Source organism: Squalius cephalus (assembly GCF_949319135.1).
Source record: "Squalius cephalus genome assembly, chromosome: 20".
NCBI classification, from domain to species: domain Eukaryota; kingdom Metazoa; phylum Chordata; class Actinopteri; order Cypriniformes; family Leuciscidae; genus Squalius; species Squalius cephalus.
This window is the reverse complement of record NC_137141.1, coordinates 10,813,509-10,834,105: the sequence shown is the minus strand read 5'-3', so window position 1 is coordinate 10,834,105 and position 20,597 is coordinate 10,813,509. Positions and strand designations below refer to the sequence as shown.

General features: G+C 36.8%; 1 protein-coding gene across 1 annotated transcript; it reads right to left on the bottom strand.

Annotated features, from left to right (window-relative positions):
• Positions 1–225: 225 nt before the first annotated feature.
• Positions 226–19,429, bottom strand: shprh (SNF2 histone linker PHD RING helicase). The gene is made up of 30 exons (XM_079853243.1): positions 19,322–19,429; positions 18,199–18,792; positions 17,949–18,078; positions 16,338–16,556; positions 16,169–16,247; positions 15,879–16,029; positions 14,286–14,382; positions 13,789–14,045; positions 13,006–13,629; positions 12,025–12,276; positions 11,843–11,921; positions 10,772–10,935; positions 10,369–10,625; positions 10,141–10,262; positions 9,942–10,030; positions 8,784–8,876; positions 8,592–8,699; positions 8,347–8,489; positions 8,080–8,253; positions 7,653–7,715; positions 6,777–7,002; positions 6,545–6,682; positions 6,351–6,452; positions 4,845–4,916; positions 4,582–4,770; positions 4,339–4,431; positions 4,165–4,251; positions 3,237–3,415; positions 3,025–3,105; positions 226–1,226 (listed from the first exon to the last, which is right to left on the bottom strand). The coding sequence occupies exons 2-30, from the start codon at positions 18,781–18,783 to the stop codon at positions 1,130–1,132; spliced, it is 4,950 nt and encodes a 1,649-aa protein (XP_079709369.1). The 5' UTR covers positions 18,784–18,792; positions 19,322–19,429; the 3' UTR covers positions 226–1,129.
• Positions 19,430–20,597: the final 1,168 nt, after the last annotated feature.

Here is a 20,597-nt window from a genome sequence, read left to right as displayed (position 1 = left end):
TTAAGACTTTCTGCTCTGAAATAAGACCCTTTTAAGGTCTTAATTTGTGTAAGGGTGAATAAAGACTTTTTAAGGCCTGCAGAAACCCTGAATCAATGTCTGAAGTGAATTAATAAGGAATGGATATTCAATAAAATGATCAGTCTGCTAAGCATGTTTCCCTGAGAGAGAAAATGTACATTGCAAACTGCACAATGGAAATATACAATAAAAATGCTTCTCTTTCTGCCATCAATTTATTGGATAATTTTGTTCCATTCAAAAATGTGCAAGACTGTATTTTGGTCATCACAAACTGATATTATAATGAAAAGACATTAGAATGTTTTTCAGTACAGCTTAACAGAAAGAATTCAGTTTCTCTGTCTTTGTACATGGTAATTCCAAGACAAAGAAAGTCTCTTTTTTCTTTTTTACAAGTGGTCTTTATTGGATGAGTTTTACAGACACTGAATCACGTGTCTTTTGTCTTGCAAATAGCACCAGATAAATGTTCCTACGTGGTCTGCTACGACTTTCCGCAGACAACCCACTGAATGGGGCGTCTGAACGGGAAGACACTCCCACAAAGATCAGTGCTGTAAAGTCAAACGATTTCCTTCCTAAACATAATGGAAAAGACGCATTTAGATTAAAAAATAAAATAGGACAAGCGCATAACACGATATGTGACATATTATTGGAATTATCAACTTTACAGCACAGACTGACAGACTGTAATTACAGTGGGCTTCTTATAAAACGTTTGTTCGATTAATCACAAATACACGAGTGCTAATGATAAAACGCATCCACTGTACAGCATGTTTAACATTAATTTAAATACAGATCCTTAAAACATTATTAAAAAAACATTTGTTTATGCACAAGGCATTAATAAAAATCGCACCTACTATCAATCAATCTAGAAAACAATCAATCTAGAAAACAAACAGAGATACAAGACTTATACATTCAATCATTTTCTTTTCCACATCGAGTATAATGAATAAATTACACCACGGGACAGGTCGTATAGAAAGGGGAATGTGCAAAGCAAACATATTGGTGCGCTGGAGAGCAGCGGTCAGCTCGTCTCCTGGCTGGTGTTAGTGTAGTGTTCACATTACTGGCCTCTGGACTGAGACATTTACTCAAGAGCCTCGCTATCCTCTGTGAACAGCTCGGCCAGATCCGCCACTGTAAATACGGAGGCCTCCGAATGCTTCATGGACGTGGAACTATGACTGAAGATGATGTTGATTAGTCAAGGTCATTTTCAGTAAACAATGTAAATATTCAGAAGACTTAAAGGGATAGTTCACCTTAAAATGAAAATCAAGTCATAATTTACTCACCCTACTGTTGTTCAAATGGCATACAGCCTTCTGTCTTTTATAGAAAGGAGAATTTTTAAAAAAAGAAAAAAAGTTCTGCTCATGCTCGTACACATAATGACAGTAAATAGCGACCAGCGTCAAGTTTTTTTTAAAAGACCCAAAATTATCAAAGAATGATCCCATGTGAATCGTGTCGCATATTCCAAGTGGGTTACGCTTTATTTTAAGGTGACGTAGTTACATTGTACGTACTCAAATGAGTACCGAGTAATATTAACTACATGTACTTACTATAGAGTTAAAGTTAGGGTTTGGTTTAGGGGTTAGTTACTTGTTATTATGCATAATTTACTGTTATTACTATATTAAGCACGTGTAGTAATGTGTAAATAATCACCTTAAAATAAAGTGTTACCTCCAAGTGTTCCGGGGTGTATAATAGGGTTTGACGATGTGCGCATTAGTGTCCCTCTATAAGCGCCTCACCCAGAAAAAGTAAACAAGTTGTGAGAAATCAAGATTAACAAAAACACAATGCCTAGAAATCCCTCAAAAAGTTATCTGTGTACTTTCTTCACTGAGTCAGATATCATCGGACAGGAACTCTGTGTATCTGATATACACCTCAGAGGTACATCGGTTGTATTTCATTTTGCGTTTTTATTTATTTTGATTTCTCACCATTTTTTCTGGGTGAGACGGGGTGAACTTATAAAGCTTATAAAGTCTCATGAACACACATGCCATGCAGGCTTGCAGAGCAGACCAAAGGCCAAGGTCAAGAATTTTGTTTAATAATTCATTACATTTAGATTTGTTTTTCACCAAACCATATGTGACCCTGGACCACAAAACCAGTCACATGGGTACATTTTTTGAAATTGAGATTTATATATCATCTGAAAGCTGAATAAATAAGCTTTCCATTGATGTATGGTTTGTTAGGATAGGACAATATTTGACTACTTGAACATCTGGAATCTGAGGGTGCAAAAAAATCGAAACATTGAGAAAATCGCCTTTAAAGTTGTCCATTTATGTTCGCGATTGTGCTGCATTCACTCACAAATTTTTTTTATATATATTTGCGGTAGGAAATTTACTAAATATTTTCATGGAACATGATCTTTAATTAATATCCAAATGATTTTTTGGCATAAAAGAAAAATCGATAATTTTGACCCATATAATGTATTGTTGGCTCATGCGACTTGTGACTGGTTTTGTGATCCAGAGTCACATATCGTATACGCCTAGAACACTTGGAATATACAGTATGGGATCACTGTGTGATACTTTTGCATCTTTTTAAAAAAAAGCTTGATGCTGGTCGCTATTCACTGCCATAATATGGATGAGCGAGAGCCGGACATTTTTTTTTTTTTTTTATTCTCCTTTTGTGGTTTATAAAATAAAGGGCATAAGAACAAGTAAATTATGACTTAATTTTCATTTTAGGGTGAATTATCCCTTTAAGAGTACAATTACTCTGATCCCATTAAGTGGCTTGACAAATGCAGTTTTCTTTCCTGTGTTGACCAGGGAATTAGGGTGGGAGATATTTAAAAAAGGGGAACTTCTAGCAGTGCACTTGTATGAGGATGGTTATATAGAGTTAAACACACATAGACTAAAAGTCAGTATAATTTTTATTTTTTCAAGGACTATTTGTTTAAAATACCCTCCATGTGTGTCAAGGACTCACCTCTTTTCTACTGTTTTTAGCATGGCTTGCATTCGCTCCTCAATGGTGGACTTGATCAGAAACCGATGAACAAACGTGGATCTGGAAAATAGATGAAAAAATTAATAATCTGATAACATCACAGGCCTCATTTTTTTTCAAACTCATGTCAAACTCATGTGAGCAACACGTGTTGAGCATGCTGAACACTTTGTGAATGGGTTGATGCCTACTTGGTCTGGCCAATCCGGTGCACTCTTCCGATGGCCTGCAGCTCGTGGGCGGGGTTTAGGATGGGCTCCACCAGCAGCACATGCGTCGCCTCGATGATGTTCAGCCCGTTTGAGCCCGTGTGCAGTGGCATCAGCAAGATGTTGATCTTATCCTCGTATTTAAAAGCACTCAGGTTCTCCTAAAAAAATTAATGCACCTATCATCATTCACATTTTATATGTATTATGGGGAGACAGCTTTGTGGTTTAAAAAATGCAGTGGTAACTAGGGATAATCAAACAGTCCAATTATTTGGATAAAATTTGGCTATTTTAAGATAGTCATGAACCATTAATGGTACTCAACTATCTGAATTTAGTCTACAGAAAGCGTAGTTTTCATAGTCTTATTTGAAATAAATAAATAATTACAAAAATAGATAAATAAACCAAAAATAATAATTAAAAAACAGTTCCAAAATGTATTTACTTTCCAGAGTTTTGTTACTCTCATTTATAATAAATCAATTAAATAAAATATATAGTTCATTTAAATAAATAAAAATTCTTCAAAAAACTGTTTTAAAGTTGATTGATTTAATGTTCAGTTTTGTGTCTCATTTGAAATGAATAAATTAATTAATTGAATTAATATTACACATTAAAAAAAAACAAAAAAAAAAACAGGATGGATTAAAATGGATTTAATTTAATTTCCAGAGTTTTGCATCTAATTTCTAAGCAAAAAATAAATAAATAAACAAATAAATAAACATATATTTTTAAAAACACTGTGGGTAATTAAAGGTAACAGAAATAATTACATTTATGAAACATGGCTCATTTTAGTGTCTCTACTTGTTTTATAATGAGATATTTTATTAATTACAGAAAGCAAAGGAAAAAAATTATGTTTTGTTGCTACATTGTCATCATATTCAACACAAACCTGAAATTTGTGAATTCCGTTGATCTGTGCAAACTCCATGTTGTTGTCGAAAAGGGCTTTCGCAATGATGTCCAGGACGCCCTGCCACTGACAGACGAGGCGTAAATGTAAGGTCAAAGGTTAAGAGCTGTAGTCTGCGGTTTGATGTAGTAACTCATTTAATGAGAGCGTTACCGTGGAGAACACAAGAGACTTGGCTCCCGGGTCGGTCATCTGGATTTTCTTTAGGACTCGAACCACAGCTTCGACCTTCGTGGAGTGGCTACCCTACAGGGTAAAGAGATTACAGAGATGCCACAGTCATATCTGACCTGCCTGAAAATATCACATCAGTGTTTCATCCCAGTATGTACACTTGTATTTACCTGCATTGGAAAAAACATTAAAAGCCTAAAAAAAGCAAGAATTGCCTCTGACCTTCACAGGGATGTCCTGCCCCTGGTGGGCGCTCTCAGTGGTGAACACATACGAGATCTCTGAATGTGAAGTGGTTTGCCGGCATATGGCGCACTTTATGGCTCTACGTCGATTGCCGACGCTGTACTGCTCCACGATGATGGCGATGCACTCGTTACAGAAACAGTGTCCACAGGTCAGTACGGCCCACTATCAATCAAAAACACCCTCAGAATATATACATACAAATACACTTGACAAACTCATTTTTGTTTTTATTTTACCTCCTGACCCAGAGGTCGAGCACAGATTGGGCATGGTTCTGGATTCAGACCGCCAGTGGACTTATCCTGAGACTGAATCAATCAATACATGAATTACTAAATCAAATGCAACAGTTTCGTTTATCTATACATGTACTACAAGTACACCGTGTCTTAAAGACATATCATGCAAAACAGGATTTTTCTTGCTCTTTTAAAAGTTTGAATATACTATGTAGACAGGCTCAATTTTACATTGTAAAGTAAAACACCATCCCTAATCCACCCAGAACTTTTGAAGAAGCTAAACTAGAGACTTTTCTACTTGTTTCACATGAAGACAGTTCAGTCAGTCATGACAGAAGTTGTGTAATATATCTTTAAGACAAGACACTACAGGTGAATAAGGTAGACAATTTTACTGATAGATTTCACCAGACTTTCACTAGATGATTAAATCACAGTACATAGAGACAATTGTTTTGTAATGTTGTTTGAATATGCAATTATATGCATCATCTATCTTATTAAATATGCACAAATTTCTCATTTGCATATATTTTTAGAAAAGAAATCTGAAAATTAGATAAAGCCCGTTTTATTTTTTTCATTTTATTGACAGAGCTAAAGAATTTACAGGGGGGGATTTTGGATATCTCTGTTTATCCCTCCATAAATCAAAAACATTCACCATGTTTTTAGGAATAAAATGTTATAGCCTGTTTAGTTCAGGTAAAACCTTCAGAATATAGACAGTTTGGTGCAAGTAAGAGCTAATAAAATTCTTTTTTTTTTTTTTTTTTGCAGAGAAAAAGGCCTTTAAATATATGTATTATAATTTAAATCTACAAATGCAAATAGATAAAGTGTAATAAAATAAACACTTAAATGTGTATTTTTGATGTTTTCATTCTACTAGTTTGAAAGAAGACATGTTATGGAACAGTGCATGAAAAAAACATGCCTGTTTTGCCTGTTGCATCTAGCCATAAAGGGTTAGTTCACCCAAAAATGAAAATTAACCCATGATTTACTCACCCTCAGGTCACCCTAGGTGTATATGACATTCTTCTTTTTGCTGTTTCTGTTTTGAAGTCCATAAAAGTGCATCTATCCATAATAAAAGTGCTCAAAATGGCTCAAACACATCACATCGCTTCAGAAGGCCTTAATTAACCCCCCGGAGCAGTGTGGAGCACTTTTATGATGGATAGATGCACTTTTATGGACTTCAAAACAGAAACGGCCATTCACTGCCATTATAAAACTTGGAAGAGCCAGGACATTTTTTTTATATAACTCTGATTGTATTTGTCTGAAACAAGAATCTCATCTACATTTGAGGGTGAGAAAAATTTCATTTTTGGGTGAACTACCCCTTTAAGATAGAACTCTTAAAGGTATAGTAGCAAAAAATACTTAGCTCCAAGGTTCAGAGAGAGGACGAAAGTGGGTGGACTTTTGTGCAAAAACGTAACTAAATGTTAAATAATGTTCCTTTAAAGTGAGAAAGACATCATGTTTTACCTTCTCCAGGTTATTGAGATAGAGAAACTGCCCAAGCTTTTTTTGCAGTTGTGATTTGGCCACTGCCCTGTCATTGAGCAGCTTTATCCTATTCTGCTCCACCTGTTCACATGTAAAAAGAGACAAACTAAAGGTTCTTACTTCTCTTAAGTCACATTTAGGATGACAGATGGGATTCTTTTTGTCATCATCACCTCGTGAGGTTCTATGATATGCAGCACTTTGGGTTTGGGCTCATCAGGTAACCGCACACGCAGCCTCTCGGTGGCCATTCCCAGCTCATCTATGGCCGACACGTGATCCCGCAGTGACATCCAGTACTCATGCAGCAGCTGAAAGAGCACCAGATGCTTGTGAGACAGGCATTTTGATGAATACATTCAAGCACTTCATCATTCATCATGCAATGAGAAATCGATCACAAACCTTATACTCTTTCTTCCAGGACTCAAAGAGCTCCATGAAGGAGTTTCCCTCCTCTATGAGGCCAGACTCCAAGCGGCGGACCTTGGCGAAGGACAGGGTGGCTTTGAGGGCTCGTTCTGTCTCACTGGCCGCCCACAATCCTCGACTGGTCGTGGGGAGTCTGTCGTCTACCAGACCTTCCTCATCTTCAATCATTTCCTCAAAGATGGCCGTCTGCCCCTTTACTCTGCCCAAAACGCATAAAAAAAAACATTTTACAATAAGGTCTGACTTGTTAACATTAGTTAATTCATTATTTTACATGAACTAACTATGAGCAATATATATTTACAGCAGTTGTTAACCTTAGCTAATGTTAAAAACAATTGTTAGTTGTTTGTTCATGTTACTTCACAATGACAGTAGAAATTAGCATTAACCAAGATTAATAAATGCTATAGAAGTATTGTTCATTGTTAGTTCATCTTAACTAATGTAGTTAATGTTTACAAATGAAACCTTACTGTAAAGTGTCACCAAAAAATGAAGTTAACTGACTTTACTTTCTGCATATAGTGTTTTATAAAGAATAGTTCACCTAAATGTCTTTAGAAACCCATGACTTTCTTTTATTGGTTTAGATGACTTGGAATATAATGCATTAAGTCATTTTGACAACTTTTATGATACTTTTATTTATGATACTATATTTTATGGATGAAAGCAGCTTAGCATTCTGCTAAACATCTCCTTTGTGTTCTACAGAAGAAAGAAAAGTCATGCGGGTTTGAAACGACATGAGGGTGAGTAAATTATGACAGAACTTTAATTTATTGGCGAAATATCATAAATTGCAAAATATCTAATGACCAATAGATTTAATGTGATATAACTTACGTGTGAGAGAAAAGTTTTGATTCATAGTCCGTAAAAAGTTCATCAGCTTTGCAAAACACACAGCTATGGAACAAATATTAAAACAACACATTTTAAATTCAAATGAGGTGAACAATTTACAACAATTTGCAAGTATGACGTTTAAGGTGTAATGTGTAATTTCTTTAAACGCTAGAAACTCCAAAGCAAAAAATGCAAAACCAATGACAGTTACAAAACATATGGAACATAGAGGCAATGCATTATTGTTATATAATGTGCAATGAAAAATGTAGTACATTTTAAATTCAACCATTTTCACAAGGGGCCTTAGATTTTTTAATCACACTGTTTGGAAACAGTCATTATTTTTCCAATTCAGTTTGGTCCTGCTGCTACTGTAATATAAAGTATGCACTTCACCTATAAAACATTGAAAAGATCTTACTTGTTCAGTGGCAGTCGAACAGGTCGTAGGTGGCAAAGTGTTGTTTCCTCGATGACTTGCTGAGACGGCGGCCCCTCCAGCTTTTTTACAGCATCCTGGACCGTTTTCTGTGATTTCATCAAATCATCCATTTGAGTGCTGAGCAGAAACTGAAGACCACGAGCATCTCGAAACCTATGAATGAGATGTTTTTGTTAAATGGTAATTTATGCATTAAAAAATATATTTGCCTGTTAAAAAGGATTCAAGTGAATGGTGGAAGATTACTTGTCAGCCAAAGAGAGCTTGTTGGCTTGTTGTTTATAACTGCAAGTGAGCTCATTTTGGATGCGGCCCACAAGGTCATCATCCATGGAGTACTGAATGGCCTGCTGTATGACATCCAGCCACCAGGGAGAGCGAATGTTCACCTAGGGCAAAGCACACAATTATCAATTATTAAACTGAATACAAAAAAACCTCAACTAAAACACTAAGATGAGAAATAAGCTCAATGATAACTGAGCTTTTACCTTGCGTTTTAGCTCTTTAATGTGCTGAAGAACAGGTTGCAGGTTCTGTTGTGCTTCTGAAACCTCTGAATTCACCTTCGCCATGTAATGCTGCTTCAGCTGCTCAGCCTAGGATGAAAACACATGGAACTAGAAAATGATTGCAGACTGAACTCATTTTCTTATTAAAAAATGTATTATATTTAAGCCAACCTCTTCTTTGAGACTGTCATCTCTCAGGGTTGGAGGAATCCCAGGATGCTTTGCATTTAGAAGCTCCATCAGATTATGGGTTGCATGAAGCCTCTATAATTTCAGACAAAAAAAATCCCCAATAACATTGAAAAGCAACAATAAAAACTCTGGGAACAATTTTGAACATCTTTTTAACAGGAGGTGACAAAACTTTGTACAAAACAACAATAAAGATGAATTTGGTATGATTAATTGAAATAAGTAAAAAAAAAAAAAAGGATTTGGAACTGGATGGATGGATAGAGTGAATAGAACGATTGAGCGACTAGAACATTAGATGGATACAGAGAACAGAACGATATATAAAGAGAATAGAACGATAGATAGAGTGAACAGAACAATAGATAAAGCGAATAGAACAACAGACAGATAGATAGAGAGAATAGAATGATACAGTAGATAGATAGAGAGAACATTATTAAATAGAGAGAATAGAACAATAGAATGATACAGTAGATAGATAGAGAGAACATTATTAAATAGAGAGAATAGAACAATAGAATGATACAGTAGATAGATAGAGAGAACATTAATAAATAGAGAGAATAGAAAGTGAAAGTGAAAGTAACACGTGACGGCCAAGTATGGTAACGGCCAAGTATGGTAACCCATACTTGGAATTTGACCTCTGCATTTAACCCATCCAAGTTAATGCACACACATTAGGAGCAGAGTAGTGAGTAGTTAACACACACTGCAAACGTGGATACACACACCCAGAGCAGCGGGCAGCCCGGGGAGCGATTAGGAGTTAGGTGCCTTGCTCAAGGGCATCTCAGTCATTTCCCACCGGTTCTGGAATCGAACCAGCAACCTTTGGGTTACCAGTTCAACTCCCTAACCACTAGGCCATGACTGCCCCAATAACAATTGAACAATAGATAGACAGAGAAAAGAACGGTAGATAGATAGAGCGAACAGAACGTTAGATGGAGTGAATAGAATGATAGAGCGAATAGAACGATAGATAGAACAGAATGACAGACAGATAGACAGAACGATAGATAGAGAGAATAGAACGACAGACAGAACGATAGAGCAAATAGAACGACAGAAAAAACGATGGATAGAGAGAACAGAATGACAGACAGACATGAATGAATTAGAATGATTTACCTGAAGGGAATCAGTTTTCAGTCTTGTTTTATGTTCTTCAGATGATCGTAACACATCCCTGTACATCTCCGCTGCATCTGCAAACTCTCCTGGCAAGGACAGGAAACCATTGATTAACGTCTACAGCAGTCGAGGCAGGTACAGGTACAGGTACAGGTACATACATACTGTAGGTGTTCAAAAACAAGGCTCACAACACCTCTAATGATGTGGATTCCAGCCAGACCATTCAGAGCACACACCAGCTGCCTGTGGGCTTCTTCACACTCCACCCGACATTTCTTCTGCAACGACTTCAGCAATTCCTCCATTGTCATTGTGCTGGAACAGGAAACAAACAAATCGATGTGGACGAAATGAACCCAAAAAATCATCTTTCATCTCCCAAAAAACTGATCAACTAAATCTAAAATCTTTTTCTAAGAACCTCTTCTGGAAGGGCAGAAATTCTCCTCTGACAGCTTGCGGGTGGCAGCAGGCCTGGCGTAGACGCAGAAGAGGGTATAATATGGTAGTGACGGTACGGCGGTCCAAACTACCCAGCTTTAGTGACCAGTCAGAGATCTTCCTTAGCTTGACAAGAGCATCCTGGGAGCAAACCTCATGCTGACGGTGGTAAAAGTGTCCTTCCACTGGGGAGAAGTTGAGCCAATGGGTCTCTTCTGTTTGAGGGGGGATTTGGATCTGGAAATGAAGTATATGACACCAAATTAAAGAACAGATGAGATGTTGGTTACAATTAAAAGACAAATTAAATGTTGGTTACAATTTAAAGACAAATTAAAATGTCTTTAATTTGACAATTAAAGTCAAAGATTTAACCTGCTAACCTGATCAATGACATCTTTTTTGGCAGATCGCCACAGTAATTGACCGATGACATTGTAGAGTGGTCCTGTATTGCCCTGGCGATACGGGCGATAGAGTAACTGGTCCCACCAGTACTTCACCCAATAGGGATCAACTCCCAAGAACAGGACAAGACCATACAAGTCTAAAACATAACATATAAACCAAAAACCATTATCATCACATAATAAAACTGTCATCTGAATAAATTAGGCTGATTCATTGCTGACGTTAATGCTAAGATATTTTATTTGTGACCACAGTAGCAAAAATGTCAAATGAACTGGGAAGGTGCTGTATGTAACTTTTTCACTCAGCTAAAGCATAAAAATACCATAATATGTTTGCAGATATTTAGGAAACATGCTGAGTTCACATACTCGTTTCTCTGAAAAACACTTCTACAGTACAGCCAGTTATTTTACTATAAATATGTATACACATACAATAAAATGTGTTAGTCAAAATTTTACGTTGGTAAATATTGCTATTTATTGAAATATATTGTTACACATATAAATACATTGTTTTAAAATATAATTCTTCCATGAGTTTATTAAATGAGCAAAACATCTCTTGGTTATTTTTGACTATTCCAATTCACAGCATTTTGCTCTTACATTGCACATTTTGAATCAAAGATTGTTTGGTTATTTAAAAATAGATGTTTATTTTAAATGTATACATAAAACACACACACAAACACACACTCCATACAGGTGGAGCTGGGGAAGGTGGAGGGTTTCTAAAAGCACGCTGCAGACTGCTAACAGTAACACTACCAGTATTTGAATGTTGAGCCGCAGCTTATTGGCCGCTGATTCAACAGCACCCAATCAGCTGCGCTATACAGATAACAATGTGATCGCTACAAATTGAGTTAAGGACCTACCATAGAGTTTCATGACAGAACTATAAACACCCAATAGAACAATTTGGACATACAAATATATTCCACGAAAAAAGCAGAACAAATGTTTTTCTGAACATTAGTGTGTATGTATATATACACATCAAGATAATTTTTTGAATGAAATATTAATTCTGCTCACCTTCCAAACCTCTCTGCACAGGTGTTCCACTGACACACCAACGATTAACAGATGTGAGCCGCAAAGCCATCTCTGCTGCCTGTACAAATACAAAACTATTTCATAAAAATGATTGTGCTGTCTCTGAGATTAAAAATGAACAGGATAAATATCAGTAATATTAATGTGACTGATGTGATGACCTTAGCTGTGGTGCACTCCACCATCTGAGCCTCATCCAAGCAGACGCGCCACCACTCCACGGCCACTAGAGGGCTCGGTATGGCCATGTAGCGCTTCTGGTTGCGGAATCGACGGCCGTCTTTGCTGTTGCTGTGGGGGATGTCGACGTAATTGAGTTCAGTGCGCAGCACGTCGTAAGTGGTGATGACCACATCCTGCTCAGCCAGAATGTGGGGTTGGATGAAACCGTGTCTCTTCACGCCCTGATACACCTAAAAACAAGTTTCAAGTAAAAAAAAAATTAAATTTAAATGGAATACTGCCATATTAATCATAAGTGATTTATGCGTGCACATCATTATTATTATTTTTTATAATAAGACAGTACGCCCTCGTAATCTTTAATCAACATAACTTCCCCTCCCTCTTGCAGTGACATCTCTTCTCTGATGGACCCTTTTCACAGACTGTGATGATGCATTTTAATGGTCATCAGCATTGTAAATCCTGCAGTTTATATATATATATATATATATATTTTTTTTTTTTTTACATTTATATATTTATAACACTATACTTTGTTTTATATTACCTTTGCATTCAATGACGAAAAAATGGGAGTGGAAAAAAAGAAAAAAATGGGGGCTGTGGGAGTGATGGACAAATTGACATCTTTCTCTCTTCTGACTGACGTTATCAATCCCTCTCTATTTTAGTATTATTTTAGTATTGAAAAAATAATAATTTGGAACTCAATGGGGCCCATCAACTGTTACTGACATTTTTCAAAATATCTTATTTTGTGTTCAGCAGAAGGAATAAATTCATACAGGTTTGGAACAACTTGAGGGTGAGTAAATTATGACAGAATTTTCATTTTTGGGTGAACTATCCCTTTAAGACTTTTAAATAAACAATGCAATCAAAAAAGAATCAAGGTCCCCACTACTGTTTTAACTAACTAAATAAATAGTAGTAGTAGCTCTCTAGTTGGTCCTTACCAGCACTCTAAGGGAGGAAGTATGAATGTGCCGGTTAATTTCATCCACCCACTGGTGACAGATGGAGCTGGGTGAGATGATAAGAGTCGCTCCAGTAGACACAGGTGTCATGGCCACCAGGCAATGAGGGCAATAAAACGGGGTTGTTTCTAGGTTCTCCTCTTTATAGTTGACACACTCCGCGTGCTGCCACAGCAGACAATTGAGGCACTGAACCCGAGGCTTATAGTCCACCAACCCGAGCTCTCCACAGATGCACTCAAAGCGGTAATCTGAGGTGTTAAACGGGATCACAGACGCTCTAGTTGGGGTTTCAGGCTCAGGCTTTGAGTTTTGAGTAAGATCTGCTTCAGTACTCTCAATATGGATGTTTTTTAACATTTGATGTTGGGGTTTGTCTGCTGTTTCATCATCTTCATCTGCGATGTCTACTGACGTCTTCTGCTGTGGATTCTCTGCGTCCAGAAGGGAACCTGACTCACACTTCAGTTCCTCTGTGAGGAGAGGAGGTTCCACACTGTCTTCAGAATCTGATGCTGTGGTATAAGAAGCCAGCGATGCCTCTTTATCCTGAGCAGAAACTCGACGAGATGTTCTCCTGGGAGTGGCCTTGTCAAATGATTTCTGCAAAAATAGTACAAAACATGAAAAAGTGCATTTTACATTCCACAGGTTTAAAGAGTGTCTTCCCCCCCTTTTATTATTACCTTTTTTTTTGTAATAATTTAATAACATACAAATTTTTTTTTAGAACTCTCTATAGAAGAAGTGAAAATCACACACAGTTCGATGAGCGGTGGGCTTCCTCTTCTTTTCTTTGTAGTTTTTCCCCAGTTTGAAGGATCCTGCAAGCCCTCGTCCTTTGATCTGTTCCACAATGTTCTCACTAATGAGTTTGGTCAAGATTTTCTTAATGTGGTTACGGTTCTTTAGGGTGTCGTACTTGTACATGGTCCTTAGATACGCAAAAATGACATTGATTGACGCTCCTTTCCCAACCTTCATTTCCTTGATCGCAGTCAACAGCATCTCACGAACAGCTGAAAAGAGAGAGGAAGTGAACTTATTATACATTATTTATACACACATAGGAGATGTTCTTGGATCAACAACCTTAGCTGTAACATTATCTAACCTGTGACATGTTAATGAAAATATTTTTCCCTACCACAAAAATAGCATGAATGCTGCTCCAAGACCAATCAGGATGTTGATCCAGGAACATGTCCTGTTTGGTTAAATCACATTTGATAAAATGAAACATGTTTAAAACATTTTACCTGGATAAATGATCTTCTCCTTGGGTCTCACCTCATGTTTAATGGTTCGTTGTTTCTCTAATGGTGGAGGAGGGACAAAGTAATTCACAGATTGTCCCTGGGGAGGACAGAGACACAACAGTTAAGCAACAACAAAAAAACAAAAAAAAATTCAGGAAAGCCACAGAAATATTTCATTGTCCCTTGCCCTTTATAAGAAATTTCCGGTAACACTTTACAATAAGGTTACATTTATTAACGCAAGTTAGTGGTTCTCAAACTTTTTTGGTCACGCCCTCCCTTTAAAAAGGGATAGTTCACCCACAAAATGAAAAGTTATTAATTACTCATCCTCATGTCATTCCAAACCTGTAAGACTGTCGTTGATCTTCGGAACACAAATGAGGATCTTTTTTGATGAAATCTGAGAGATTTCTGTCTCTCCATTGACAGCTACACAACTACCACTTTGACGCTTCAAAAAGTTCATAAAGAGATTGTAAAACTAATCCACATGAATTGAGCAGTTAAGTCCAACATTTTCTGAAGAGACTTGATTGCTTTATACAATTAACAGATTGAATTTAGGCTTTTATTCACATATAAACATTGATCAACTCACACATCAGTTGTGGTAAACAGAAGCTCAAGCATGTTCGCTTGATGTGCAAGAACCAATGAGGTTCATTCTCGTGTTACCCAGCACGTTTGAGCTTCTGCAAGACTCAATGAGGTTTATGCTTATGCATCAAGCAGGTTCGGTTGAGCTTCAGTTTATGTTCGCTAATCAATGTTAACATGTGAATAAAAGTCTAAATTCAATCTGTTCATCATATAAAGTGATCATGTCTCTTCAGAAAATTTGGACTAAACCGCTCAAATCATATGGATTAGTTTTACGATCTCTTTATGAACTTTTTGAAGCGTCAAATTGGTAGTTGCGTAGCTGTAAATGGAGGGACAGAAATCTTTTGGATTTCATTAAAGAGATAAAAAATCTGCTCTTTCATCAAAAACACAAAAGTCTAATGGGTTTGGAACAACTTGAGGGTGAGTAAATGATGACAATTTTTGGGTGAACTATCCCTTTAAACCTTAAAAAAAATCTGGCTTTCTATGACGAGGAACTTCTATGTCAACAGTCTAAAGAAGAACGATTCAGTGGAATTAGCGTTCAGCACCGCTTTATAAAAGCAGAGCGGGAGGCGCTATTTATGTACTTGAACGCCATTGAGACAACTGTTTTCGTTTTTTTTCCCTGCTGATCTCCCTGCAGTACCTGTGTCGCCCCCTATATTAATTACATGAACAACCAATGTACTACCAAAATACTTCTAAAGCACTTATTCATTTTATTTATTGTTAATTTCAACATTTACTAATACATTATTAAAATCAAAAGCTGTATATGCTAATATTATTTAATGGACATTGAACTAACATGAACTAACAAAGAAGAGTTGTATATGTTTATCGTTAAATGCTGTAACATTTTTAGGTAATGCGCCAACTAATGGAACCTTATTGTAAAGTGTTACTGAAATTACATTACTGCATTACATTCTGTAAAAAACAATTACAAGCATTTAAGGGCACATGTAATTGTAAACTTACCACAGGTAAAGTGAGAACCCCGTGCTCCAGGTTTTGCCGGGTGTTACACAGAATAAGAGCCAGTACTTCCACGGTTTTCCCAAGCCCCATCTCATCAGCAAGGATCCCACCAGGCCAGTCCACTCCAGCCAGAGGAAACTCTCGGATCAAGCTGTGATTGAGGTCAAGGTAATTAGAACAATGACTGATCTACAAAATTAAATGATAACTGATATTATTGGATAGTTCATGCACATCTGCTTTAACTACAGTTTCAGTATATACTGCTCAAAGAAGAAAAAGAATCATACCATCCAGAGTAAGGATTGTAAAAGAGTTTTTTGCCACAAATCGTGATAATTTCCCTCCAAAGAAAATGCAACCTTTGCTCTGTGCAAGGAATACAAAGACTGTATATTAGCACTGAACTGTTCTCATGCACTGACATACAGCAAAGATGATGATAAAGCTTTGAAAAACCTTGAGAGCTGCTGCTTTTGTACTTCTCTCTCCTCAGCATCCAGCTGACCGCCTGAGTCTGATAGGGTCTCAGCACAGGTATGAGGCCCGGGTGCTGGACGTCGAAGCTCTGCTCCGCCGCTTCTGTCAGGTGGAGGTGTCTGACATGATCGTACAGCTCCTCAACGTTCTGACGCTCCAGATCAGTGTCACACTCCTCCTCTTCGTTGTCCATCACCTCTAAAAAATATATATAAACAAAAATCACATTGGGAATTAAGTCAAATCGTAAAAGAATGTTACAGGAACTAATGTCTATGCACAGAATATGCATAATTTCAGCTTATCCTACAGTTAATAAAAAATAAAAATACATTTTAGCACCATGAATAGGTAGGTAGGTTTAAAATGTATCTATATAGTTTCCTCCTGCATAAAGACATATTATAAATGTGTCTAAAAAATTACTTGAAAAATTTTACATTACAAAATTTTTTTAACTCATTATAGACCCCTTTTCAGTTGGTAAACATGGTGACGTTTTTTTTGTGGCCGGAGCTTAGGTGGAGGCAGAATGATCCCTCTGGTCGCTTCACTAACGTCAGTGTGCAAGTTTTGTTAGCTTGTTTTTTAACAATGACTGGAGAAAATCCGATTTTATCTTAATGTGCAAGGTCACTCACTGTCCAGGACCGCGATTGCTATTTGCAAAAGTTAATTTTAACGGACATCCCAGATTGGCTGACCCGTACACGCTCATTCAACGTCAACGCTACCTCCGGTTGAGTGGCCTGACTTCTACACCGACCCGATAGAGAAACTGAGCGTAAAGAGAAACTGAGGGCATATACATATTTAGATGCCTATAACTGCACTAAATGGTCATGTACAACAAGACTTGTGTGGTAGCCTACGATCCGCAGTTCTGCCTAGCCAGCGCCACGGCCAGACAGAAGACGACAATGTAAAGAATGACATTACGGTGCAATTTTAATGATGTGAATATTTTCTAGAAATAAAAATTCCAGATACAGCATATTCATTTTTTAACTATGTATTTGATTACACTTTCTTACCAGGTTCTTCAAAAAGTCCAGTCACAATCAATCAAAACAATGTATACAATCATAGATGATTCACAAATAATCACAATCATTTAGAAAACATTATGCGATAAAATTTCAAATTGGAGCCTGTACTCCGTCGATTCTTGCACCCAACAACACAACAAGATGACATTTAATAACAATAATAATAATTTAAGCTCCTTATTATGTAGCCGAATATGTGCTGGTTTGTATTGGCCGCCTCCAGTTTTCCCTTTGTTTTGCCTCCAGCTAACGCTGTGACGTAATTGTGACATCTGCGCAAAAGGGGTCTATAGTACTGTACTGTTAAAGTCCCGTATTTACTTATTTATTTTAATCAAATTTTTATTTTTCATTTATTTGTTCGAATCCAATTTTTGTGGGCTTAATGGGCCTTGGAGTGCAGCTCCACCTCCAGTGTATTGCTGTAATTATGTTTCCTGTTTGCTTTGACAAAATAACAAATAATGTAATTTTGATGTGATCCCCTCACTTTTTGCTGGGAATCTAAATGGTGGCATATTAAAATGATATTGAAGATTACCAGGGATGATGAAGTCATAGAAGAATTCCATTAATTTCTGCAGAAGCTGATTGGCTTTTTTAATGCGCCCATTTCCTTCACTGAGGAATTCTGGTCTGCCCAATCCTGATTCGAGAAGAAAGATTTTCAGCTGTTCAAAAAAGCAAATGGAGAGAAAACACAGTGATTCGTTAATGTTACGTTTTAATGATGGGATTATTGAATCCACAGTCACAAAACCGTTCAATCCTGATGATTTTGAAGTACACACCTTTACTGATTCATCTCCTGAAGCATGGCACAATTTAATGACCTTTCTCTTCTGTAGCCAATCAAGATCCTCCAACAATTTTCCACCAAAGGAACATTCAATCGGCACAGGGCAGAGAGGACCACTTCTGCCTGTCTCAACCTCTAATTCATGACTATCCAGACTCAGACTTAGATTGTCACCTGTTTTCTGCAGGCAGAAGGAATCGTCTCCGAGCACAAAAGGAATCTTTGGATACAGGTCAAACTCTCCAATCAGCGCGTTCCACCCCTGTTCGAGAGCAGAAAGGGGGATCACATTCAGTTCTATGGTATCTGGAAGAGAATCCTGTATGGAGCAGCTTGGACGCTCTTCTGATGGTCCTTCTTCTGTGCCTGCAGAAGATATAAAACACGGGCTTTCCTCTTCCTGGCTGCTCTCAAGCACTGGTCCAGGCTGACAGCTGTCCAACGGTGCTGGGATTGACTCCTGAATGTCTTCACAATCTCCTTCATTTTTCCGATCTTCAAGCATATTCCACTCCAGTCTCCTCTTGGCCTCCTCGTCCATGCGCACCGGCGGCGCACGTTTCCTCCGGCTGCTCATGGTGGAAACCTGCAGAGATGCGATGACACAAAGTTTAATTGTCCTATTTATTTACCATTTTGAATTAAAATGCTTCAAATTAAATTAGACTAAATGTAACAGCAAGCATGAGCAGAATTATACACCACTTCAATTTGAAACAGTATGGTAGTATTATATCAGTTGTTAAGATAAAAACACAAATGTACAGATGTTCAAACAAAAATCTCTTACAGTTACAAAACTACACACATTCTCTCCTTTACAGAATCACGCATTCTGCACTATATTACACTGCAATATGTCAGACTGCAGCTTTAATTCTATTTAATTCTGCACACAAACAATTGTGGTAACATGCTAACGTTACGGCACTAATCCAGTAACTTGGTAAATAAAACAAATGCATGATTTTTTTTTTAAGTAAATTGAAAGGAATTCCGTTGGACGTCAGTGTAAATAACACTATCAGAATTGAAATGATATATTCCATTCATTCAGTCAAACGCTGCAAATTACTGAATATCAGTATATCGCTTCATCAGCAGTCGAAAGGTACCTTTGTTTTGCTTTGGGATGTGTTCTTGTCAGCAGTAAATAAATGTCCTAAAATAACTTTTATAAGCTCCAAAACCAGCGCGACATTTTCATGCGTTTCTCCGCCATATTTAAAATACAGGAAGCGACGTCAGTCTGAACCAAAACAATGCCAATGCACTGCAATATCTCAAACACCAGATGGCGCTAAACAGCCTTTTACAGCCGAGGATGAGACTCAAAGAAAATAAAATTTCAGAATCACTAAAACTGAAACTGAAATAAAAAAACAAATTAAAAAGTTAAATAGAAAAATGACAAAATCACATAAAATCACTAAAACTTAAAACTAAAATGAAAAATAAAAATAGAAAAATAAAATAATAGTATATAAATAACTACTCATTTTTCATATAATATATTTAGGTAGATATTAAATGGTCTGAAAAATTGGGTGACGTGGAAGTAGAAATATTATAATTAGTTGGCTAATTATGATGGACCTGGTGCTTCTGCAGATATCTGTATTCATACCTTTTTAAATATTTTGCTAATGTTAAGAGTTTGTTTATAATTATTTGATAGATACATAGTAATTATTCTATATATCATTGTGTATGGATGTAATAATTATAATATTATAATAAAAAATAATAAAAATTATAATTATGACACTACAAAAATGATTGTATAGGCGACGACTGTTTAACATGACACAAAATTTATATTTCCATGGAGATTATGCCTATAGTAATAAAACATCCAAAAGCAATGCCATTCACAAAGTTTAGCAAAGACTATGAGTTAAATCTATCATACACAATGTATAGACTAATCATATAAAAGAGACCAAGACACATTACCCGGTCACCCTGAAAGAAGCCAGTAAATGACAGTAATTAATAAAAAGTTTAATAAAGCAATACATAGTTTAATCAGTAAATAGATTTCTCAATATTAGATGTTGGTTTGTTCAGCTGCTGAGATCCCTTGCAAAGTTAAAACATTTTTTTTAATGAACAACACTACACCTCTTTTTTGAATGCATTTATTCAGGAAACATGACTCTCGATCATGGCATCAGAAAACAGATGCCATGATATCAATGATATTCACAGCTTTAATTACTTGCGACATGAACCAATCAGCTTGTGCCATCTTTCCACCTCTGCCAAGATCCCAGTAAAGCTTGGTTTCCGGACGGGATGGCCAGCAACCATAAACATAACTCATAGATGGCAGGAAAAATGATAGAGATTAAAATATTCTTAAATAGCCATTATTCTTTGTAATTTTAA